Source organism: Geotrypetes seraphini, chromosome 2 (assembly GCF_902459505.1).
Source record: "Geotrypetes seraphini chromosome 2, aGeoSer1.1, whole genome shotgun sequence".
NCBI classification, from domain to species: Eukaryota; Metazoa; Chordata; class Amphibia; order Gymnophiona; family Dermophiidae; genus Geotrypetes; species Geotrypetes seraphini.
The window spans coordinates 167,819,271-167,845,523 of NC_047085.1; the positions used below are offsets into that span (position 1 = coordinate 167,819,271).

The 26,253-nt window shown below is 45.7% G+C and overlaps 1 protein-coding gene across 3 annotated transcripts in view; it reads right to left on the bottom strand.

The window, feature by feature from the left end:
* RTTN (rotatin) overlaps positions 1-26,253 on the bottom strand; it is a 385,080-nt gene that overhangs the window by 231,145 nt on the left and 127,682 nt on the right. For all 3 annotated transcript variants that reach the window (XM_033934249.1, XM_033934250.1, XM_033934251.1), the window contains 2 exons: positions 6,371-6,542; positions 1,768-1,867 (listed from right to left, as the gene is read on the bottom strand). In XM_033934249.1, coding sequence (XP_033790140.1) covers positions 1,768-1,867; positions 6,371-6,542 — 272 coding nt within the window. The remainder of the gene's footprint in view (positions 1-1,767; positions 1,868-6,370; positions 6,543-26,253) is intronic.

Genomic DNA, 26,253 nt, shown 5'->3' on the forward strand with positions numbered 1-26,253 from the left:
ATAGATATTATGTGTGTTTTTCTTGTGACTTTTTGTACCACCTGGTCTCTGTGTTTTGTAACGCAGTTATTGGTTAGAACTTCATACTGGTTTAACATAATACTAAAATAGTTGAGCTTAAAGGAAGGATAGAATTTTTGGCCTTCAAGAAAGACTCTTCTCCCTTCCTCAGCAAAGTTTTGCATGTCTTTTATAGATTGTTTCTTGGGTAAAAGTTTGATTTCTTGCAGTTTTACTCAGTTAAAGTGGTTCCTATCTAAACAGCAAGGACCTCCTTTAAATTGGTCTGAAATTCTTAACATTTATACTGTATTTCAAGAATTAAGGGGCACATTAATCCATCTCTAATCCATCTTCTTTGCTTTAAGACAAACAGTTATAAGAGAAGTGTGAGGCATCTCCCCACCCACCTACCTTTACTTTATCTGTACACTATAAGTGGGAGAACACCGATACCTAAATAAGATAAGTGATCTAGAAACCAATCTTTTGTGCCTGCAGTAATTAAATATACCCCACCTTATTTGATTTTATTTACTGACTTCATATTCCGCTTTACACAACCAAGATTTTAAAGTGGTTAACAGAATGAACAATAACTGCATACATTATTTAAAATATTGCTTTCCCTTTGAATAGTTAAGGATTCTTGAAATCCAAGATAATAATCATAATAAATATCTTCAATTAAGGACTAATAACTATCTATGGAACAATATTCCTGTATAGTTGCGAGATCTGGGTTCTCTTCAAATATTTCGCAAACATCTGAAAACTTGGCTATTCACAAAATTGTAAAACTTTTCCTTCATCTTTTTTTTTTTTTTAATTATCGTTGATTTCACAGTAAATCGAGTCGAGCTCTATTTGTATAGAGATGACACGGACTATAAATTTAAGTTTTAGTTTAGATTGTATTATGTACAGTACTTCTAAATGGTGATGAGTACATGTGCTATACTGCTCATGATAATAGTAACAGTTCTTAAGATCAGCAATCATCTTAAGAATAGCTCTAAGAAGTTAATGTACAGAAATTACTACTTACTACATCCATATTTAATCACTAAAGTTCCGAAACAAAATAATGATAATTAATAAGTGAGATGATAAGAAATGTATACCACCTAAAGCAGCCAAAGTGATAAATATAAACAGTGACATAAGGTAAAAGACTGGAGGAGAATGCAAATGCTACTTATAACTGAATTTCAAACTAGATACCATATTTCCCCATATACAGGCTGTGGCCTATACATGAGTTTTACAAACCTGCTTATGGGGTGCGGCTTACTTAAATGGGGCGGCTTATTTAAACCTTTAAAATCATCCCCCCAGTACCTTTTTAAATCATCCCCTCCGTACCTTTTTAAAATCCCCCTTAAATATGTCCCTCGATGGACGGCTGATGGCTGCCTCCTCAAATCTCATGGCTAGTGGTGCAGGGTTGTTGCGAGGCCCGCAAGAACTGACGGCAGTCATTCAGCAAGAAGTGTGGGGTCAGGCTAAATGCCGAAAAGATCGCACCTGCCCTGCACCGATGGCTGCGAGATTCAAGGAGCCAGCCAGCAGCTGTCCAGCAGATAATGTACTGGTAAGATAAGCCGTGGCTAATACCATGGGGCGGCTTATCTACCGGTTTTAAAACATAGATCGCCATTTGCTGCGGTCTATACATGGGGGCGGACTATATATGGGAAAATACGGTAGATAGAAAAATAAGTTACATCCTGTCAGTTATAAATGATTTTTTTTCATATACTTTACCTTGCATAATTATAGCTAACTGCTCTGCTGCAGATTTTCTCAAAGTTAAATCAACAGTTTCAGAGGTAAGAATTTCATATATTTTCTTCACAGTTTCAGCCTATTTAAAAAAAAAAAAGAAAGAAATATACCAAGTCACTGCCCACAGTATGAGACTGTGTACAAAATCAGTTTATAATATCAGACATGGTCAATTTTAACCCAGTAAGTGCCTGATTTTATAACAATATGTTTATTTTCACTGCTGTTGAATTGCCTTGATTAATGCAATGCTTTATACACAGACAAACTTGTCCAAGCAATTTTAGTTAATATTAGGGGTGAAGTTTTTAATGCCTACTAAAATATTAAATCACGATTAACATGGCAGGCAGCAGGTTGGCTCTTCTGGACCCAGAAACAGGAAGTTACATCAATAATGTACCTGCCTATTTCTGGGTCCAGCAGAGCCAGCCATAGGCTACCCCTCCTCCCTTCCCATAAAATATTTGGTCTCATCTCGCTCCACACAACTGTAACACCAACATTGCACAGACCGCCCTGTGAAAAGCTTTGAACATGAAGATAAGCCTCCATTAAATCTAACAAGGCAAGAAATTCCCCCTAGCACCACCAAGGCAATGCCTGACCATGCTTCCATGCAGAAATGGAGAATCTTGAGAGCTGCATTGATGGATTTGAGGTCCAGGATCAAATTCCAATCTTGAGAGTCTCTTTTGGGCACAATAAAGTATATTGGGAATAGTAAGCCTTGTTACTGTCGCTCATACTTTGGCTGCTTTTCTGGCATTCCTGCTGGCAAATTCACAAAGATGTCCAAAAGGGGCCGAAAGAAGTCTAGCTTATACCCCTCCTGAATGTTTTCTAGTACCCAACGGTCTGATGAAATCCAAACCCAAACCTCCCAGTACTCCGCCAGCCTCCTCCTCCCACCCACCCCAAACACACACAAATGGATGGGAGACTACCGGCTTGGCATCATTGCTTTTGGGGGCAGAATTAATAATAATAATAACTTTATTTTTCTATATCGCCATAGTCAGACGACTTCTAGGCGGTTCACATCGAAAGAAGGCTGGACATTCAGCAAATTACAACTGCATGAGGGGAATGTTACAGATGAAAAGGGTTGTAGGGGAGAGAATGTAAGAGGGGTTGAAAGGGGGAGGGAAAGTGAGAGGGGTAGGAATTGCCTGAAGATTGCTTCGGGTTTGTAGGGGGAAAAAGCGTAGTGAGCGCGGATTGGCACTCCAAAATCTCTGTCTCTGGCCTTGAAAAGCTCTCTGACTGGCAGTCGTCCCACAAAATTGGTGAAAGTGCCTTAAGTCACAAAACTTTCCTCGCTCAGACCCTCTTGGGGCCCCGAGACCTTCTGTCTGGAAGTGAATTTGGCTTACGATCTGCCACGCTGGCTATTAGATCGTCGAGGCCTTTGCCAAAGAGCAATTGCCCTTTAAATGGGAGCTTCCTCAACGTGGCTTTGGAGGCCGACTCTCCTGCCTACTGCCTGATCCAGAGCATTCTGCGGGCAGAAATGGCATATGCCGAGACCTTGATCAAGAGGTCATAAAGAGCAACCACTATATAATCCGCCCCTATTAGAAGAAACTAGGTGTTTACACTGTGGTCTGACTCTGTATCCTGGCTCAATTTAGAGTAGCATGTCCGGGTGATATATGAGGTTGCAGCTGTGGCTTTCAGGTCGAGCACCGCGGCTTCAAACTGACTTTTAATGATAAAATCCAGCCCATGGACCTGGGTATCATTCAGAACCACTCTGCCTTCATAATCCACCTTGTCCATGGGATAAAGCTTTGCCATAACTCTGGCTACCCTTAAGGGACCCCTCAGAGACCTCCCAATGATCTATGAGCATCTTAGTGATATCTGGATGCAAAGGGAAGCATGTCACTTGCACCTTAGTGCTGCGCATGAGCATGTCACTTGTACCTTAGTGCTGCGCATCTGAGGTGGCTCCAAATTCAACTCCTGATGCGACTCTGTAATAATTCCCTGCAACGCTGACAGTCTTAACAATCTGCATACAGCTGGGTTTTCTCCCAGGTCTGGCTTCTATGAGATGCTGAATCTCCTAGAGCAGAGGAACCAGGCAGGGAATGCAAAGGTATGAACTCAAATGCCTCTTCATCTAAATCCTGACCTGAGTCCCTAACATTTGCACGTGGCTCTGTTGAGGAGATCTCACACCCTTCGCCAGGAGCCCTGGTGCCACTCCCGCCCAGTCCCCTGAGGGAATAATCTGGCCTGAATTCGGGAGCAAAACCCTGGCAAGGTTGCCCAGAGGTCAGGCAGAGGCTCCCATGATGGAACAGGCTGCCTGAATCAATACGTCATACTCCATCCCTGGCAGTGTTCAAATCCAAGTTAAAGGTCCACTTTTTACAAACTGCTTTCAACTCTTAAGTCCCACTCACTGCTGTCAGATACCAATACCCACTATAATCTCCCCAACCCTGAAATGTCCTGTCTAAATTAGATTGTAAGCTCTTCTGAGAAGGGATTGTCTATTGTATGTTAAAATGTACAGCGAGGTGTACGCCTTTCAGAACTATAGAAGTAATAAATAGTAGTAGTAGTAGTGATGTCCTCCGAGACTTATCCGCCAGCATGCAACCATACCATACATTTTCTTTTATACCTCAAGTTTCGGCAAGGTGATCACTTAATTGAAATAAGCAGTAATGAAGGTTAATACATACCAGATTATAGAAACCACAATCTTGATTGGAATAAAATGAAATCCAAATATAAGACCATAAAAGTCCATAAAACCAGAACAGTTTGGAACAATAGAAGAAAACAAAACCAAATCATCAGAAAACAGGGTATGGAAAAATAAAAATAATAATTAAAATAAAAACAAACCATGAGAATTACTGAACATAAGAATAGCCTTACTGGGTCAGACCAATGGTCCATCAAGCCTAGTAGCCCATCTTCACGGTGGCCAATCCAAGTCACCAGTACCTGGCAAAAACCCAAAGAGTAGCAACATTCCTTGCTACCGATCCAGGGCAAGCAGTGGCTTCCCCCATGTCTTAATAACAGACTATAGACTTTTCCTCCAGGAAATTGTTCAAACCTTTCTTAAAACCAGCTACGCTATCTGCTCTTACCACAACATCTGGCAATGCGTTCCACAGCTTAACTATTCTCTGAGTGAAAAAAATATTTCCTCCTATTGGTTTTAAAAGTATTTCCCTGTAACTTCATTGAGTGTCCCCTAGTCCTTGTAATTTTTGATGGAGTGAAAAAAATCGATCCACTTGTACCCGTTCTATTCCACTTCGGATTTTGTAGACTTCAATCATATCTCCATCCAGCTATCTCTTTTCCAAGCTGAAGAGCCCTAACCTTTTTATTTTTTCCTTATAAGAGAGGAGTTCCATCTCCTTTACCATCTTGGTTGCTCTTCTTTGAACCTTTTCTAATGTCTCTATATCTTTCTTGAGATAAGGAAGAGACCAGAATTGAACGTATACTCCAGGTGAAGTTGCACCATGGAGCGATACAGAGGCATTATAAGAACATAAGAATTGCCGCTGCTGGGTCAGACCAGTGGTCCATCGTGCCCAGCAGTCCGCTCACGCGGCGGCCCCTAGGTCAAAGACCAGTCCTACCTGCGTAAGTTCCGGTTCAGCAGGAACTTGTCTAACATCCCTGGAGGGTGTTTTCCCCTATAACAGACTCTGGAAGAGCGTTCCAGTTTTAAACCACTCTCTGGGTGAAGAAGAACTTCCTTATGTTTGTACGGAATCTATCCCGTTTTAATTTTAGAAAGTGCCCTCTCGTTTTCCCTATCTTGGAGAGGGTGAACAACCTGTCTTTATCTACTAAGTCTATTCCTTCAGTATCTTGAAAGTTTCGATCATATCCCCTCTCAGTCTCCTCTTTTCAAGGGAGAAAAGGCCCAGTTTCTCTAATCTTTCACTGTACAGAAACTCCTCCAGCCCCTTAACAATTTTAGTCGCTCTTCTCTGGACTCTTTCGAGTAGTGCTGTGTTCTTCTTCATGTATGGCGACCAGTGCTGGATGCATTATTCCATTCTTAGTCTTGATAACCATCCCATTTTTAATAATTCCTATAATAGCCAAAGGAAAATGATAATGAATGATGTGCAAGCTAATTATCAACATTTTAAATAACACTTGAACTAACTGCCAACATTAAAATAAGTCACAATGGAGTACAGCAGAAAAACATTTTGGGCGTAAAATGGAAGATGTAAAAACAAAATCCAAAGAATAAAAATAATACCAATGTGAATTGCCAAAAATATGAGAATGAAACCATGACCTAATCACCAGCATGCCATGGCCCAATATTGTATTGCCATCTCAAGTTTGAAAATCATTCAGCTATGTCATCAATGCAATGTAACAAGTCTGTATGCAAACCACAATTCTTCCACAAAATGGAATCTTTAACAGACATATCAATAAAGTTATACAGTCTGCAATGTTATTTTGTTATTTTTTAATTGTGTATATTTGGTTGTAATCCACCTTGTTTAAAGGCAGAATATAAATAATAAACTATAAACTACACAAATATCCTAGAAAAAGTTAATTTTAATTTCACCTTAAAAAATGATTTTCCAGAGTCATCTAATTTCAGCTCCGTCATTTTTTCCACCATGAGCAAGTTAACAGTACTGGATAAAAGATTTCCTTGCAACTGAGGGCGCTTCAGGCTACTTTCTTCCTCACTCGTTAGATGAAAGGCCACATGTTTTATAGCCACTGAACGAACACTAAAGAAATAAAAAATCATCTTACTTAGAGAACATGTGTATGGGTAGGAGGGGGGTGGAGAAGTTACTTACCTGTAGCAAATACACTCTGGGTTCCTTTTATGAAGCTGCGTTAGCGGTTTAACACTCGTAATAGCGCATGCTAATTTGCCAGCCGCGCTAGCCACTACCGCCTCCTCTTGAACAGATGGTAGTTTTTCAGCTAGCGCGGGAGTTAGCGCACGCTAAAAAGGTGAGTGCAATAAAGCCACTAACGCGGCTTCGTAAAAGGAGCCCTCTGTGTTGAGCAGTATACAAGTTCTCACAGCAAGAGTGATGTCACTGACAAAACCTGAATGTGGGAATGTTGCCCCAACTTCAATCCCTCTTCAAGCTTTTGTGCTGCTTCAACATGAACACATACCAATTCCTGTTTTCCAATGTCAGGCAGGACTACCTAAGTCTAGTATTAAGCTGAAAATAAAATATAATTCCTTCAATAGTATTGGGTATGTATTCTATTTGACCAACTACTACACATAGCTTGGTTGTCTCCAAGGACAAGTAGATTAACATGTCCTTACAGTAAGGAACTGCCTAGCTACAGTCTGCTTTCAACATAAAAATGGGAATTTAAAAAAAAAAAAATCAAAAGTGTTGCAACAACAGACACCAAAAATATCTTTGATTGCAATATGGTCTCTTTATAGTACCTTTTTTATTTTAGAGGGTAGCATGAAAATTAAAATAAATGAGCAAAGAGGACATGGAATTAGATTTTAATCACCAAGAGATTCAGGAGTCTCTTTCTAAACAGCAGTGAAATGTGACTGTATGAACATAATTCCATGTTGCATCTCAGTTAATTTCCTCCATGGAGATTTGGGACCATGGAAGCTAGCTCTGACATTATGACCATGATATGACCCTCAAGGATCAAGCCTGCCTGTGCCTAAGTAACAGAAATGCAGTTTGCCAACCAAATTCATAGATTGGTAGCCTCCAGCTCTTTAGGATGAAAAGAAAGAAAAAGTTGGGTAGAAACTATCTAAGCACTTTTGGCTGTTTCAAATAGAAGGCTAGGGCTCCCCTCTAATCTAATGTGTGCAATGTGCTTTTACCTAAGAGGTATGAGATCTTTGGAGAAATATTGGCAAAACAATTAACTCATTGGAGTGTGTCAAGGATTTCTGGCTATTGTGAGCAAGATAATGGGCAGTGTTCTCCCTAGAGCCTTTTAGCCAGGCGCTTCCCCAACTAATTTAGATGACTGCCTGGCTGTCATCTCAGTTGCAAATCCTGCTGCTGCTGCCGCCGCTGCTCCTCAAACATTTTTTAAAAACACCCTCTCACCAGCTTGGGGATTCCCCGGGCTGACTCAGCACAGCCTGAAGAGCAACCAGAAGTTCAACATTTGACTTCCGCCTCAGCCTGACTTTCTTTTCTTTTTAATGCGCCAGCAAGCGACTTGAACCCATGCTCCAGAGTTCTAACAGTAACACTGTGTGTGCCGGCTTCCCTTATTTCCCTCCGAAACCGGAAGTTACATCCCGAGGGGGGGAGGGAAGAGAAGGGAAGCAGGCATGCAAAGTGTTACCTTTAGAGCCCTGGAGCATGGGTTTAAATCGCTATAGCCTGAGGTGGGAGATAGGGCAGGGAGAGAAGCTTACAACTTGCTGCTCTTGCTTGCTTCGGGCCTTCTTCACTGCGGTCCTGCCTACTTTTTGTTTCCACGAAGACAGGACCCGGCAGCGAAGAAGGCCTGAAGCAAGCAAGAGCAGCTAGTTGTAAGCTTCCCTCATCACTTCTCTATCTCCCGCCTTAGTCTGTAGCGAACTGTGAATGCTGAACTGCAGGGGGTGGGGGGGAAGAAATGCTGCTGCTGCACCCAATTGGGGGGGGAGAGAAATGCTGCTGCTGTACCCATTTGGGGAGAGAAAGGGAAGAAGGGAGAAGGAAAACCAGGTAAGGGAGAGGAAAGAGAGATGCCAAGACCATGGGAGGGAAGGGAAATGAGATATCAGACCATGGAGGGAGAGGGAGAGATGTCAGGTCATATGGGAGGGGGAAGAGACAGATGCCAGACCGGGGGGAAGGAAGGAAGGAGGGAGAGAGATGCCAGATAATGGACGGGGAGATGGAAGAAGAGGAGAGAGATGCCAGGGCATGGGGGAGGGAAGGGAAAGAGATAGAGATAGAGATGCCAGACCATGGGATGGAGTTGGAAGGAAGGAAAGGAGAAGAGCATAGGGGAGGGGGTGGAGATAGAAAAATGGAATGGGGTAAAGCTGAAATGAATCATGTATAAAGGAGAGAAAGGGCACAGGATATACAGTTTATTGAAGGATATAAAAAGAGGGAAAATATCGTATGGAAGAGAGAGAGGATGGGCAGTGGATGGAAGGGGCAGAGAGAGGGTAGACAGTAGATGGAAGGGGTGGGTAGAGAAAAGGCAGAGGTTGGGTGGAAAGGGCAAAGAGAGAGGGCAGATGTTGTATGGAAAGGAGAGAGGACAAATGCTGTATAGAAAGAAGAGAGCGAAGAGAAGATGACTAAAGTAGAAACAACAAAAGTAGAAATAAATTTTTTTGTTGCTTTACGTAGACTCAAGTAGTATTGTAACTGTATTGATAAAAGTTTATAAATAGGAAATGGAAATAAGGCAATTTGGGGGGACTAAACCACTTTCCTCAGGTCAGGACAGGATACCATAACAGCAGAAAGATTTGGCCTCTGAAAGCTAATTGAAAAATGGATTAGTCCAATAAAATGGTATTTTCTTATTTCTCGTTATTTGTTTTATTTCTATTTGTTAATTTGTAAAGTGGTGAGTTATGTATCAGATTTTTTTTCAAATTTACATCTACTGTCTTTATATTTTGTACAGTATTAGGGGACATGTGTCACTGTTTCTACAAATTTCAGTATACTTCCAAACAGCCTGATAAGTTGATAGTACTGTTTATCTCCAAAATAACCTGTATATCTCCATATAGTCTGATAAGCTGATAGTACTGTTTATTTCCAAAAGAACCTGTTGATCTCCATTTAGCCTGATAAGTGATAGTACTGTTTATCTCCAAAATAACCTGTATATCTCCATATAGTCTGATAAGCTGATAGTACTGTTTATCTCCAAAAGAACCTGCATACACTCCTAGAGCCTGATAGTTGTCTGTACTGTTTACCTCCAAAATAACCATATATCTTTATATAGCCTGATAAGTTGATAGTTTATCTCCATAAAATCCTGTATATCTTCCATATAGCCTGACAAGCTGATAGCACTGTTTATCTCCAAATCAACCTGCATATCCTCATAGAGCCTGATAAGTTGATAGTACTTTTTCTCTCCAAAATAACCTGACAAGCATAGACAAACTGCTATCGCCAATACTCTTATATCCCACTGATAGTTCTCCTTAATCCCACTTAACACTGATAGCACCCCCCGAACCAGCAGGGACCTACATAACATTGATAGCCTCACACCAAGTACCAAGCTCCAGACTCTCTAGCATCCGAAACAAAAACCACTATGCCTCCCAATTTCTCTACAAGCACACTCCTACATTTACTGCTCTTCCTACTCATAACCAACAGAAAAGCAGAAGGATATCATACATCCTCTATCCCAACCTTAACAGAATCCCACAGAGCCACTCTACCTTCCAGAAAGCACAGTTACTTACCGTAACAGGTGTTATCCAGGGACAGCAGGCAGATATTCTTGACTGATGGGTGACGGCACCGACGGAGCCCCGGTACGGACAATTTTAGAGTGATTGCACTCTAAGAACTTTAGAAAGTTCTAGCTCGGCCGCACCGCGCACGCGCGAGTGCCTTCCCGCCCGACAGAGGCGCGCGGTCCCTCAGTTAGTATAAGCCAGCTAAGAAGCCAACCCGGGGAGGTGGGTGGGACGCAAGAATATCTGCCTGCTGTCCCTGGATAACACCTGTTACGGTAAGTAACTGTGCTTTATCCCAGGACAAGCAGGCAGCATATTCTTGACTGATGGGTGACCTCCAAGCTAACAAAAAGAGGGATGGAGGGAAGGTTGGCCATTAGGAAAACAAATTTTGCAAAACAGATTGGCCGAAGTGTCCATCCCGTCTGGAGAAAGCATCCAGACAATAATGAGATGTAAAAGTGTGAACTGAGGACCAAGTAGCAGCCTTGCAGATTTCCTCAATAGGAGTGGAACGGAGGAAAGCTACAGAAGCTGCCATTGCTCTGACTCTATGGGCCGTGACAGAACCTTCCAGTGTCAGTCCGGTCTGAGCATAATAGAATGAAATGCACGCTGCCAGCCAATTAGACAACGTACGTTTAGAAACGGGACGTCCCAATTTATTTGGATCAAAGGACAGAAAAAGTTGAGGAACTGATCTGTGGGGTTTCGTACGCTCTAGATAGTAAGCCAGAGCCCTTTTACAATCCAAAGTATGTAAAGCTTGTTCTCCAGAATGAGAATGAGGTTTTGGAAAGAAAACAGGTAGAACAATGGATTGGTTGAGATGGAATTCAGAGACAACCTTAGGGAGAAACTTTGGATGTGTACGCAAAACCACCTTGTCATGGTGAAAAACCGTAAAAGGTGGATCTGCGACCAGTGCATGAAGCTCACTGACCCTCCTGGCAGAGGTAAGAGCAATAAGGAAAAGCACTTTCCAAGTGAGAAACTTGAAAGGAGAGGTAGCCAAAGGTTCAAATGGAGGCTTCATTAAGGCGGAAAGAACCACATTGAGATCCCAGATAACAGGAGGGGCTTTAAGAGGTGGTTTCACATTGAAAAGCCCTCGCATGAACCTGGATACCAGGGGATGAGCTGAGAGAAGTTTTCCATGGACTGGCTCATGAAAAGCTGCAATGGCACTGAGGTGGACTCTGATGGAAGAGGACTTAAGGCCAGAGTCAGACAAAGAAAGCAAATAATCCAACAATGTCTCCACTGCCAGAGAAGTTGGATCAAGATGATGAAGAAGACACCAGGAGGAAAATCTCGTCCACTTCTGATGGTAACATTGCAGAGTGGTTGGTTTCCTGGAGGCATTCAGAATGGAACGAACAGGCTGAGATAAAAGAGTATCATGAGATGTCAGCCCGAGAGATACCAAGCTGTCAGGTGCAGAGACTGGAGGTTGGGATGTAGAAGGGTTTCCTGCTGTTGCGTAAGCAGAGAAGGAAACAGAGGAAGAAGAAAAGGTTCCCTGGAACTGAGTTGAAGTAGAAGGGAGAACCAATGTTGCCTGGGCCACCTCGGAGCAATCAGAATCATTGTGGCTCGTTCCCTCTTGAGCTTGAATAAGGTTCTCAACATTAGAGGCAGAGGAGGGAAGGCGTACAGGAACAGATTCGACCAGTCTAGGAGAAAAGCATCCGCTGCCAGACGGTGAGGAGAGTAAAGTCTGGAGCAGAATAGGGGCAGCTGGTGATTGTGAGGAGCTGCAAAGAGGTCTATCTGAGGAGTGCCCCATTGAGTGAAGATAGACTGCAGAGTTACAGGATCGAGTGTCCACTCGTGAGGCTGGAGAATTCTGCTGAGTTTGTCCGCTAAAGAATTCTGTGCTCCCTGAATGTAGATAGCTTTCAGGAAGAGATGGTGATCTATGGCCCAATTCCAGATCTTTTGGGCTTCTTGGCATAAAAGGCGAGAGCCTGTCCCACCCTGTTTGTTGATGTAGTACATCGCAACCTGATTGTCTGTGCACAACAGAAGGACCTGAGGAAAGAGAAGATGTTGGAAGGCCTTGAGGGCATAAAACATCGCTCTGAGTTCCAGGAAATTGATTTGATGCTTCTTTTCCTGGGCTGTCCAAAGACCTTGAGTCTGGAACTCGTTCAAGTGAGCTCCCCATGCATAAAGAGAGGCGTCGGTGGTGATGACCAGTTGATGAGGGGGCTGATGGAATAGAAGACCTCTGGATAGATTTGAGGATACCAACCACCATTGAAGAGACTGACGAAGAGATGATGTCACAGATATGTGTCGTGAACAAGGATCCGTCGCTTGGGACCACTGAGTAGCAAGGGTCCATTGAGGAGTGCGCAGGTGAAGACGTGCGAGGGGCGTGACATGAACTGTAGATGCCATGTGCCCCAGGAGTACCATCATTTGCCTGGCTGAGATGGAAGGTAGCGAAAGCACCTGCTGACATAGAGACTGAAGGGTCTGAAGACGATTGGATGGTAGGAAAGCTCTCATGAGGAGTGTGTCCAGGATCGCTCCAATGAAATGAAGTCTCTGAGTGGGGGTGAGATGAGATTTGGGTAGATTGATCTCGAACCCCAGAATTCGTAGAAACAAGATGGTTTGGTTGGTGGCCAGTAGAACTGCTTGAGCGGATGTGGCCTTGATTAACCAGTCGTCCAGGTAAGGGAAGACCTGGAGGTGGTGAGAGCGTAGAAATGCCGCTACCACAATGAGACACTTGGTGAAGACCCTTGGAGAGGAGGCAAGGCCGAAGGGCAGCACCTTGTATTGGTAATGACAATGATTGATCATGAAACGGAGATACTGTCTTGAGGTTACATGGATCGGTATGTGAGTGTATGCCTCTTTGAGATCGAGGGAGCATAGCCAGTCGTTTTGATTGAGAAGAGGATAAAGGATGGCTAAAGAAAGCATCTTGAATTTTTCTTTTACCAGGTGTTTGTTGAGATCGCGGAGATCCAAAATTGGTCTGAGATCTCCTGTTTTTTTGGGGACTAGAAAATAACGGGAGTAGAATCCCTGCCCTTTTTGATCTTGAGGAACTTCTTCTATAGCGTTTAGAAGAAGGAGGGATTGAACTTCCTGAATGAGGAGGGCAGATTGAGGACTGTTCAAAGCAGACTCTTTTGGCAGGTTTTGGGATGGAAGAGTCTGAAAGTTGAGAGAGTAGCCGTGGCGGATGATGTTGAGGACCCATTGGTCCGAAGTGATAACTTCCCATCGGCTGAGGAACAGAGAAAGTCGACCTCCTATAGGTTGAGGCAGGAGAGCAGGAATAGGAATACTGGCTATACTGTGGAGAATGAAGTCAAAAGGGCTGTGACTTCTGCTGAGGAGGTGGTTTCACAGGTTGCTGCTGTGGCTGCTGTCTGGGAGGCTGACGTTGTTGCTGCCTTTGACGCCTGGGTTGCTGAGCAGTGGTAGGTAATGGCCGAGCTGTGAAGCGGCGTTGATAGGCCGACTGCTGCCTATATGGTTTTGGCGGAGGAGGCTTCTTTTTATTTTTAAGCAGGGTATCCCAGCGTGTCTCATGAGCAGAGAGCTTTTGTGTGGTTGAGTCCATGGATTCCCCAAAGAGCTCATCCCCTAGGCAAGGGGCGTTGGCTAACCGATCCTGATGATTAACATCAAGGTCGGATACCCGAAGCCAGGCCAGGCGACGCATAGCTACCGACATTGCTGTCGCTCTGGATGTAAGTTCAAAGGTGTCATATATGGATCTAACCATGAACTTACGTAATTGAAAAAGAGACGACAAGCAGGTATGAAAGGAGTGATGTTTTCGTGAAGGAAGGTACTTTTCGAAGGAAGCCATGGTGGTAAGGAGATGCTTCAAATAAAAAGAAAAATGAAAAGCATAATTGCTAGCTCTATTTGCTAACATAGCATTTTGGTAGAGCCTCTTACCAAATTTATCCATGGCTCTACCTTCTCTGCCAGGAGGTACCGATGCATATACACTGGCTCCTGAAGATTTTTTAAGGGTGGATTCGACAGTTAAGGATTCGTGTGGAAGTTGAGGTTTGTCGAACCCAGGAATGGGAATTACCTTATATAGAGAATCCAGTTTACGTGGGGCCACTGGAACAGTTAAAGGAGTCTCTAAATTCTTATAGAAAGTCTCCCTCAAGATGTCATGAAGAGGGAGTTTCAAAAATTCCTTTGGAGGCTGGTCAAAATCAAGGGCATCCAAAAAAGCTTTGGACTTTTTGGATTCAGCCTCCAAAGGAATGGATAAGGAGTCACACATCTCTTTCAAAAAGCAGGAGAAAGAGGAAGTGACTTGTTTGGAGGATGGGTCAGGGACAGTTGAATCCTCCTCCTCTGAGGAACATTCGCCTTCAGAAAGAAAGGGTTCCTCTGAGTCTCCCCACAGATCAGGATCCCTGACATGGGGAGTATGGTCCCGAGACTCAGGTGTCGATGATTGTAAGTGTCGGGTTTTGTGTAACGACTTACCCGACCTCATCGATATCGAGTCAGGAGATGTTATCGGTCGCACCGGTGCCGAAGTCTGCACCGATTGATGGTGAGCTCTCGGCTCCGGTGCAAGAACTGGCATCGATACCGATGAGGTTAGTTGAAGCGGTACCGAAATAGTGGAAGCAGGTAACACAGGCTGTTCCACAATCGGTACCGGTAGCTCGGTGCGGACCGGCACCGGAAGGTTCGGAGCCAGGATAGCAGGAAGGAGCTGTTTCAATTGGTCCTTAAGCTGCACCTGAAGGATGGCCATGATGCGGTCATCAAGAGATGGCACCGGTACCGCCTTTTTCTTCTGCGGTACCTGCGGTGCCGTTCGACGCCCCGGAGATGAGGAGCCCGATGTCGAGGGACTCACCTCTATAGGGGCGGAACGCTTCCGCTGGCGTCTCACAGTCGGCAGGATTGGACTCACTGCACTCGAGACCGGAGGACGCTCCAGCGGGGAAGGCTTCTTAGCCGGCTTACCTGACTGGTGAGACGCCGGTGCGGAATCACGCGGCGTCGAAGAAGAGGGTGCCGACTGAATCGGTGCCGAAGCTGGAGTCGATGGAACGGGGTCGGACATCTCGGCACCGAACAATAATCGCTGCTGGATTTGGCGATTTTTTAATGTCCATTTTTTTAGAGTGGCACAGCGGGTGCAAGTAGAGGCCTGATGCTCAGGAACCAAACACTGTAAACACCAGTTGTGTGGGTCCGTGAGAGATATAGGCCGAGCACACCGCTGGCACTTTTTAAAACCCGGTTGAGGGGGCATGAAAGGAAAAACGGCTTCAGCCAAATCGAAGGCCGAGGCTTCGATGGTGGCAGAAGGCCCCGCCGGGGAAAGATTAAATTAAAGAAAAAATGAAGGAGTTTTTTTTTTTTTTTTTTTTTTTACAAAATAGAAAAAAGAAAAGAAATAAGATTAAATAATCAAAAGTTTACGCGAGCGGGAAGGCAAAGAGAAAAAAGTTTCAACAGCCGTTGAAAACGCGTCTTCTTAGCTCCGCGGAAACTAAGAAACTGAGGGACCGCGCGCCTCTGTCGGGCGGGAAGGCACTCGCGCGTGCGCGGTGCGGCCGAGCTAGAACTTTCTAAAGTTCTTAGAGTGCAATCACTCTAAAATTGTCCGTACCGGGGCTCCGTCGGTGCCGTCACCCATCAGTCAAGAATATGCTGCCTGCTTGTCCTGGGATAAAACTATACTCGCCCAGAAACTTGATAGATTGCTCCTCACTCAACCATATCAGCATACCAACCAGCTGGGGAAAAAGACCGCCCCCAAAACCAAAATCAGTAAACCACAACTATCACCCACACTCCAAAGAAAATCTCCTTCACCCACTCCCCAAACACTTAACACCACATTATCCTGTGCATACATGAACATCAGATCAATAAGCACAAAAGCAGACCTTATTAAAGACTGGATAGTTAAAAAACAACTAAGCTGCTTATTCCTATCCGAAACCTGGCTAACCTCAGAATCCGATCCCTCCATCACAGAACTCTGCCCAATGGTTTATAAAATAGAACTAATCTGCAGAAAAAAAAAACGTGGTGGAGGTCTAGCCATCATACTCAAAAACAACATCAATATAAAGACCCTAGACAAACACTCCACCCCCCACCTAGATCTCCTAGCTTGTCAACTATCCGATGATTCTCTCATAGGAACTCTAACATGCATCCTCTGTTACTCAACACCAGGAAAATGGAATGACAACAAACAAGCCCTAGAAGAGTTTATCTACCAGAACTCCCTAACATCTCCTCATAACCTTCTCCTAGGAGACGTAAACCTCCATCTAGAAGATCACACCTCAAAACAAGTACTAAATTTACTCTCATACCTTAATGCACTGAACTACCAGATCCTCAACCCCCAATCCACACACGAAAAAGGCCACCAATTAGATCTCGCTGCTTACATGACCCAACACCCTCACAAACCCAAAATCAATATCTCAAACGGTGCATGGCACCCCTCCCTCTGGTCAGATCACTATAAATACACCTTTGACATCAACTGGCCTCAAAGCATTAACAAACAACCTCCAAAAAAAACCTCCTTCAAAGCACGCCAAAAAATCGAACCCTCTATATTCTGGGATAAAGCTGACCACGCCACCACCAACATAGCCCCCAACAAATTCGTATCCCAATGGAGATCCATAAGCGAAACCATTCTAAATGAGCTAGCCCCAGAAAAAATAAAATTCAAAATATGCAGACCTTCTGATAAATGGTTCGACTATGAACTTCTCCAGTCTAAAAAGCTCTGCAGACAACTAGAAAGAGACTAGAAAAAAAATAAGAGCTTAGAACACACCAAAACTGCATGGAGAAACCAAATTAACCAATACAAAACCAAACTCAAGGAAAAACGAAAAGCCTACTATTCCAAAATGATAGGCACAAAAACCCCAGACACAAAAAAGCTATTTAACCTAGTAAAGAACCTCACTAATACCAAACCTTACCTTTCCACCCAAGGTATCCACCCACCAACAGCCATCCACCTAGCCGACCATTTCAAAAACAAGATCACCAATATCAGATCCACATTCATCAACACACACACCCATCTAGAAAAGATAACAACAAACCCCTCAATAGGCGAAGCCATCGTAGCAGACAGAAGCTGGTCTGACTTTCCAATCCTACTCTGGTCGGATATGAACCGACTCTACAATAAATACAGCCATGCTTCCAGCGACCTAAATAATTGCCTTACCTACCTGTTATCAAATGCCTCCACCACATTCAAAACCAACTTCATGCTATGGATTCAAACCACATTGACAGAAGGCCAATTCCCACAGGACCTAGGAGAGATCTTAATCACCCCAATCATAAAAGATCACAAAGGCCCAATAGATAGCCCCTCCAACTACAGACCTATTGCTTCAATACCAATGTACGTTAAAATAATAGAAGGCCTAGTTGCTCAATACCTCACCGAATACCTGGAAAAACATAACCTACTCCACCCATCACAATCAGGATTCCGAACTAACCATAGTACAGAAACACTACTTGTCACATTACTAGATACAGCACGGCAACACATTAGCAAAGGAAAAAAAATGATATTAATACAACTAGACCTCTCCGCAGCATTTGACCTAGTTGACCACACCTTATTACTACAGATTCTCGACGCCATAGGAATCTCAGGCAAGGTCTACAAATGGTTTCAAGGGTTCCTTAAATCTAGAACCTACAGGGTAAAATACAATGATATCAAGTCAGAGCCATGGGCAAATCCCTGCGGAGTTCCACAAGGATCACCTCTTTCACCTACGCTCTTCAACCTCTTTATCTCCTCCCTAGGAGCCACTCTTGATACCCTAGATGTCACATCCTTCAGCTACGCAGACGACATCACCATACTCCTCCCTTTCGACCCATCAGAGACCACCACCACAACAAAGCTAGAAACAACCTTAGATACAGTAGAAAAATGGATGATGGATCACAAACTAAAACTGAACCCAGAAAAAACAAAATTCCTTTTGCTCGAAAAGGCCCAAACTCCTACCATCACCGAACTAGAAATCAAAAACACCAAATACCCAATACAACCCGAACTAAAACTCCTAGGAGTTACGATAGACAGATGTTGCACAATGCAGTTCCAGATCAATAAGACGACCCAGAAAGCTTTTCTAACCATGAGAAATCTACGTAAAATCAGAAAATTCTTCAACCAAGCACAATTCAGACTAATCGTCCAATCCCTAGTCTTAGGTCTGCTGGATTACTGCAACTCCCTATATCTTCCATGTCCAGCCACTATGATAAAACAACTCCAGACCATACAAAACACCGCCCTCAGACTGATCTATTCACTTAAAAAATACGATCACTTAACAACTGCCTTCTTAGACTCTCACTGGCTACCCATACAAGCACGAATTCAATTCAAATTCCACTGCCTAGTATTCAAAGCGTTACACGGCTCTTCCCCCTCCTATCTAAATAACCGCTTAAACCAGACCTCCACCTCAAGACACAGAAGAACCTTGAACCCTTTTGCCTTCCCCCCACTCAAAGGCACACTACGCAAGAAAATGTTTGACAACCTTCTGGCAACACAAGCAGCAAAACTCAACCATTCCATCTCCAACCTGATGACAATAACAGACAACATCAAAACATTCCGAAAAGAAATCAAAACCCTGCTTTTCAAAAAATTCATCCAAATATCTTAACCCCTCCTCTCTTACCTCCAGAAGATTCACCTACCTCTAGATAATTCTCCCCCAAATTACCCACCTAAACACCTTCCAAGTAAACAAACCCCATAAATAGATTGCAATCTTACCCTCTCTAACTGTATTCCATTTGTCTTTTTCACACAGTTCTGCACTGTCAGTTTAATATCCATCCCTTAAGTTCCCATAGAATTCTATCCAGCTATCTCCCATATGTTTAAAAAAAAAAAAAATTGTATCTTCACTGGAAAATGTCCAGACAAATCTTTTGTAATCCGCCTTGAACTGCAAGGTATAGGCGGAATAGAAATTCGAAATGTAATGTAATGTAATGTAAGGTAAAATTATGGTCTTACCTGTTAATTTTCTTTCCTTTAGAAGCAGCAGATGAATCCAGACTAGTGGGTATAGCTCACATCGACCAGCAGGTGGAGATAGAGAACTGATTAACAGTTGGCCTTAAAGCCTGGTGTTCTTTCTGTTGATTCAGTTATGCACTTTGCCCAAGCATCCCGAAAGGAGAATGAGCCACAACAAAACTCCATTCCAGTAGAAAATGTGTCTTTCTCTTCTTAATATTATTATTTGTTGAAATTTTTTTTTTTTTTTTTTTTTTCGCAAAGAAATAATACACTTACCAACCATAGCCTCAACTAAACCCATCAACTAACCCCCGTACACACCTACAGTGCAATTGGGGAGGGGCTCTGGATTCATCTGCTGCTTCTAAAGGAAAGAAAATTAACAGGTAAGACCATAATTTTACCTTCCATAGCAAAGCAGCAGATGAATCCAGACTAGTGGGATGTAGCAAAGCAAACTCAAACTGGGTGGGACGCAACTCCTGCCTCTGCCAGCACTGCCGCGCCAAAACTCGCCTCTGAACGGGCCGCTACATCTAACCGATAATGCTGTGAAAAAGTATTCCTCGACGACCAAGTGGCCGCCCGGCAAATCTCCTCTAAAGCCATCCCCCCGGACTCCGCCCAAGATGCCGCCAAAGCCCGAGTGGAATGAGCATGAAGGTGCTCCGGCACCTTCTTCCCTGCCAACACATACGCTGAAGCAATAGTGTCCTTGACCCAACGCGCAATGGACGCTTTAGACGCCGCCATCCCTTTGTTTTTACCCGCGAATGCCACAAAGAGATGGTCCGACCGACGAAAATCATTCGTCACTCCCAAATAATGGAGCAGCATACGGCGTACATCTAGTAGCCGTAAAGATACAAACCGTTTCCCCCAATCCTCCCTCCGGAAGGATGGAAGGAACAAACTCTGGTTCACATGAAAGGAAGAAATAACCTTCGGCAGGAAGGACGGCACCGTACGCACCGACACACCCGTTTCCGAAAAACGCAAAAAGGGGTCTCTGCAAGAAAGCGCCTGCAGTTCCGATACTCGCCTTGCTGAAGCCATCGCCACCAAAAAAACCGTTTTCAGTGTGATATCTTTCAACGTGGCCGCTGACAGGGGCTCAAAAGGTGCCCCCTGCAACTTTCCAAGGACGAGTTTAAGATTCCATGGTGGACAAATTCGCTTTACCGGCGGGCGGATATGGTGAACCCCCTTGAGGAAACGGACCACGTCCGGCTGCGACGCGAGAGCCGAGCGATCCACCCGGCCCCTGTAACAGGCAATGGCCGCCACTTGAACCTTTAAAGAGTTATAGGCTAACCCTTTCTCTACGCCCTCCTGCAGGAAAGCCAGAATCGCCGGCAGGGAAGCCTTGAAGGGCGCCACTCCCTGGCGACCGCACCATGCCTCAAAAATCCTCCAGACTCTCGCATAGGAGGCCGACGTCGAAAGTTTCTTGGCTTTAAGCAGGGTGGCAATCACCCGCTCGGAATAGCCCTTCTTTTTCAGCCGTGCCCGCTCAATAGCCAGGCCGTAAGACCAAAGCGGGCCGGATCTTCCATCCAAATCGGACCCTGAGACAGTAAGTCCGGAGTGACCTGGAACTTTACCCGCTCGCCGACTGAAAGCTGCATCAGATCTGCGTACCACGGCCGACGCGGCCAATCCGGAGCCACCAGGATGACTCTGCCGCGAAAACGAGAGATGCGCTGCAACACTCGACCTATCATGGGCCAAGGCGGGAACACATACAGAAGGGAATTCGGAGGCCATGGGAGAGCTAATGCGTCCACCCCCTCCGATCCCCTTTCCTTGCGTCTGCTGAAGAACCGAGGCAACTTCGCATTGTGGGACGAGGCCATGAGATCCATCTCCGGCAACCCCCACCGACGGACTAGCAGGCCGAACGCTCGAGCAGACAACTCCCACTCGCCCGGATCCAGAAGATTTCTGCTGAGAAAGTCCGCTTGCACGTTTTCGTGCCCTGCAATGTGTGCCGCCGACAGCAGCGGCACATGCCTCTCCGCCCATTGAAACAAAGTTCTTGCCTCTTCTGCCAACTGCGGACTCCGGGTGCCCCCTTGCCGATTGACATAGGCGACTGCCGTGATACTGTCCGAAAAGATCCTGGTCGGCTTGTCCTGAATCAGTGACTGAAAAGCCAGCAGCGCCAGTCTGACTGCTCTTAACTCCAACAAATTGATGGGCCACTGGGCCTCCTGGAAGGACCACATCCCCTGGACTGACGCCTGCAGGCACTGGGCCCCCCATCCCCGCAGACTGGCATCCGTGGTGACCACCACCCAGTCCGGTGTGGCCAACGGCATGCCCCTCCAAAGATGCAACTCGTGGAGCCACCACTGCATGCTGCGAGCTGCTCGACGACTCCATTGGAGACGCACATTGTAGTTCAGCGAAGCGGGGGACCAGCGAGCGAGCAGAGACTGTTGTAAGGGCCTCATGTGGCTCCGCGCCCAGGGGACCACCTCCAGAGTCGCCACCATGGAGCCTAGCACCTGAACATAATCCCAAACTCGAGGTCTGGCCGACCCGAGGAGTAGGCGAATCTGAGCCTGCAATTTCTCCCCCCGGTCTCGGGGTAGAAACACCTTCCCCAGAGCCGTGTCGAACCGCACCCCCAGATGCACCAAAGACTGCGATGGGGACAGACAACTCTTGGGAAAGTTGACAATCCACCCCAACGACTGGAGGAGAGAGATCACTCGCTGAGTAACCGCCACACTCTCCTGTCTGGACGAGGCGCGGATTAACCAGTCGTCTAGGTAAGGGTGCACCCGAATCCCTTCCTTGCGGAGAAAGGCGGCTACTACCACCATGACCTTGGAAAAGGTGCGGGGAGCCGTTGCCAAGCCAAAGGGCATTGCCCGAAACTGATAATGCTGGCCTAGAATCGCAAACCGCAGATACCGCTGATGCGGAGGCCAGATTGGAATATGTAGGTACGCTTCCTTGAGATCGAGGGACGTGAGGAACTCTCCCGGTCTTACAGCCGCAATAACCGAGCGCACCGTCTCCATCCGGAAATGGCGAACACTGAGAAATCTGTTGACCCTTTTGAGATCCAGCACCGGCCTGAAGGACCCTCCCTTCTTTGGTACAATGAAGTAAAGGGAATATATACCGCTGCCGACCTCCTCCGGGGGCACCGGTATCACTGCCCCTAGCTCGAGCAGCCCTTGAAGAGTCCTTCTGACCGCGTCTCCCTTGGCCGCCCCATTGCACGGGGACACCAAGAAAGAATCTACGACGGGAGAGGCGAACTCTAACTTGTACCCTTCTTGTATAATGTCCAACACCCACTGATCCGACGTGATCGTGGCCCACTCCGCCCGGAACTCCGAAAGCCGGCCCCCTAAGGGAAAGGCGGAGGGAGCCAAGCCCCCGTCATTGTGGAGTGCGAGTGGCTGGGGTACGTGTTGACGGTCCCGAAGAGGGTCTCGTCGTACGAAAGGAACCCCTCTGCTGAAACCTCGGTCTCGAAGCAGAGGACGAACCCAATGCTGATCTGAAGAAAGGCTTACCAGACCGGGATCTTCGAACATCCCTGAAGCGCGGTCTCGACGATGAGGGCCTCACCGGGGGCCTAGCCCTATCCTCCGGTAAACGTTGAGTTTTGGTATCCCCAAAATCTTTCACCAGCTTATCTAAATCCTCTCCAAACAATAAACCCCCTTTAAAAGGGAGTCTCACCAGCCGAAGCTTAGAAGCTGCATCGGCCGCCCAATGCCGTAGCCATAAGGATCTGCGAGATACCACTGAAAGAGACATCTGCTTCGCCGACGCTCTAATCATATCATATAAGGAGTCCGCCAGATAAGCCAAGCCAGATTCCAAATCTGCCAGCTCCGAAGGGACAGAACCCCCAGACTCCATTAAAGTATCAGCCATGACCTGCGACCACTGCAGACATGCTCGCGCCGCATAAGAGCTGCAGATTGCGGCCTGCAAGGTAACTGCCGCTACCTCAAAGGACATTTTTAATGAAGATTCAATCTTCCTATCCTGCGCATCCTTCAATGTCACTCCCCCCTCCACCGGCAAGGTAGTCTTTTTAGTTACCGCTGCCACCAAAGCATCCACCCTGGGTAATCTAAACTTATCAAGTTCAGTCGGGTCAACCGGATACAAGAGCCGCATGGCTTTTGCCACTCTCAAACTGGAGTCTGGCGTATCCCATTGCGCCGAGATTAGCTCCTGCATGGCTTCATGCACCGGAAAAGACTTAGGGGGTCTACGCGTACCTGCCATCAGGGGATTACCCGATACCGCCGTATCTGCCTGAGAAATATTCAGCCCCTGTAAAGCCTTCGAAATTAAGGAAGAAAGTTCTTCCCTATGAAATAAACGTAGAGCGGACGGGTCATCCACCTCTTGACCCGGGGGATCCCCTGCATCCCAATCTAGGACCTCCCCCTCCTCCAAGGATTCCGGAAGAGAAAAAGGGGATCTAGGCAGAATGTCCTCTGCTTCCGCGGTCGTGATCCTGCGCTTTTTTGCTAGCAGCGACCGCCCCGGCGAGCCCACCGTGCCCTCAGCCGGCCTGCCAGTCTTACCAGGCCCCACAGCCGACGACGAGGGCACCGGAAGGGATACATCGACCCCCGGCACCGGCGGGACGGGCTGCGCACCCTGTAACAAAAATGCCCGGTGCAGCAGCATAACAAATTCCGGCGAAAATGAACCAAAGGGAAGGGCCACTGACCCGCCCTGAGCCGCGACGGGGAGCGGGGCCGCGACTTCCGCTGGTGCTCCCGACTCCCCCGCCGCCGCCGGACTCCCCAGTGCCACGGAAGAGCCCTGCAGCTCAGACTCACCCTCGTGTTCCGGGGACATTTCCCTTGCCTCTCTGACCCGGGCAATAGCCAGCTCACAAGCCTGCAAAAAGGCATCTTCTGCCGGTGGAGCCTCACACTCGGCCGAGCAAAGGCCCGACGGTGTTCTGCGCGCCCCACAGCGCGAACACCGGCGACCTGCCTCCATTGTCAGCCTGCGTTTCAGCACGGCTTGTGTTTTCAAAAAAATTTTTTTTTTTTTTTTTTTTTTTACACGCGGCGAACGCCGCCGACTGCCGACTCCGCCCCCAACCACCCCTACACTCCGGAACGCGACACCCAAGCCCCGAGGCAGGGAAAACACTCACCAATTCGCTCCCGCGATCTCAGACGCCAGGATACAGCTGGTAAGTATACTGAAATCAAATGCAAAGACTGCAAAGCTCAGCACAAGACAGGAAGTCGACTCTTTTTTTTTTTTTTTTGTACTGGAATGGAGAAAGAGAAAGACGACTCCTGCAGGACCACAAACCCCTCAATCACACGGAGGGAAGGGTGGAGCAGGGACCTGGGAGGGCCCAGGTGTACCTCCTAAAGCCGGCACCACTCAGCCAGGCACCCCTGTCCTACTGAAGAGACTGAGTCTCAACAGAGGAAGTCCACCGAACACCAATATCTCCGGCAGTATCCAGAATCCAGGAGCTAGAGGGCTAGCTCAGACCCTGCTGGGAGATAGAGCAAAACTGAATCAACAGAAAGAACACCAGGCTTTAAGGCCAACTGTTAATCAGTTCTCTATCTCCACCTGCTGGTCGATGTGAGCTATACCCACTAGTCTGGATTCATCTGCTGCTTTGCTATGGAATGTAATGTTTCTGTGGTGTTGCATTGTATGCAGAGTCTGGTTTCTTGGCGTTTCAGTTTAACTTTTGTCTACATATTTCTATTTTTAGTTTGTGATTATTCCATATTGGGCAAACGTGTTTCTGTGTTCTTTGTGTATGAAAAGGACATGGTTTTCTGTTAGCATTGACTGTACAAGATCAATTGACTGGGCATTATCTGGCATGTTTAGTTTTACAATGCGTGTGTTCTAGTGCTCACTGCAGTGTTTAAGATGCTTCCTTTTCCTAGGTGCACCCTTGTTGTGCGACTCATGGATTATTACTAAAAATAATTTTTTTATATAGAAGAGGGGGTTGTTAAAAAAATGATCAGCACTGGCTGTTATATATACTAGGTACGTCACTGGATTTAATGACCCTATTCTAACCACCAAATTTCCCCGTTCCGCCCCACCCAGCTACTTTATCATGCCACCCGGATGGAAAAAATTTCTGGGGAGAACACTGATGGGAATAACATGGCTAGAGTGCAAGAGAATGAAGACTTTGAGATGTCAGGTATCCAGTGAGATACATACAGGCCTAAGTCTGTAAATTGAGGGTTGGGAACAGAAGCAGAGAAAAGAATGGAATAATGGAGTTTGAGATATGGATTTGACATAATCATCACAATGGTACCTATGTTGTGGGATACAATGACAAATGGATGAACTTTAGATGACATGAGAGATACGGGAAAATTCCAGAGTAGAAGCAGAGCTGTTTATCAAAAGGCTTACAGAGAGTCAGGTGGTAGCTAGAACTACAAGACATGTGGTTTCTGTGTTGGTCACAAACAACTTTTGCAGAACTAGCAAGAAGAAAAGAAGATTTTATAGGAATGTAGTAAGGGTCCTCACCAGATGGCCTGTTCAGATATTTCCCCATAACAGTCATGAGGATGCTATAATTAAACATTACCCACATGATCAAGAGATTATGTCAGTGTCTCTCAAACTGTGTGCTAAGGCACAGTGGTGTTCCCCGAAGAGATTCCAGGTGTGCCATGAGAGATTCTAGAATTTTACTTTATTTTAAAAATTCCCTTCATAAGTATACCAGGAATAGATGACATATGCGTCACATACACAAAAGTCTGTCAATGTTATGAGAGTCTGTGTGCATAAGGATACAACCACCCAGACAAGCATCATTCTTTGATGTGATTGGTCTTTGAAAGCTAATGGCACATAATTTTATTTTTAATACAATAGTTATATTCTATCTGCTTTAGTCTCACCGTTATTACAATTACCCATACATACTCCCTCTTCCATTTTTTTTTTATACACACGC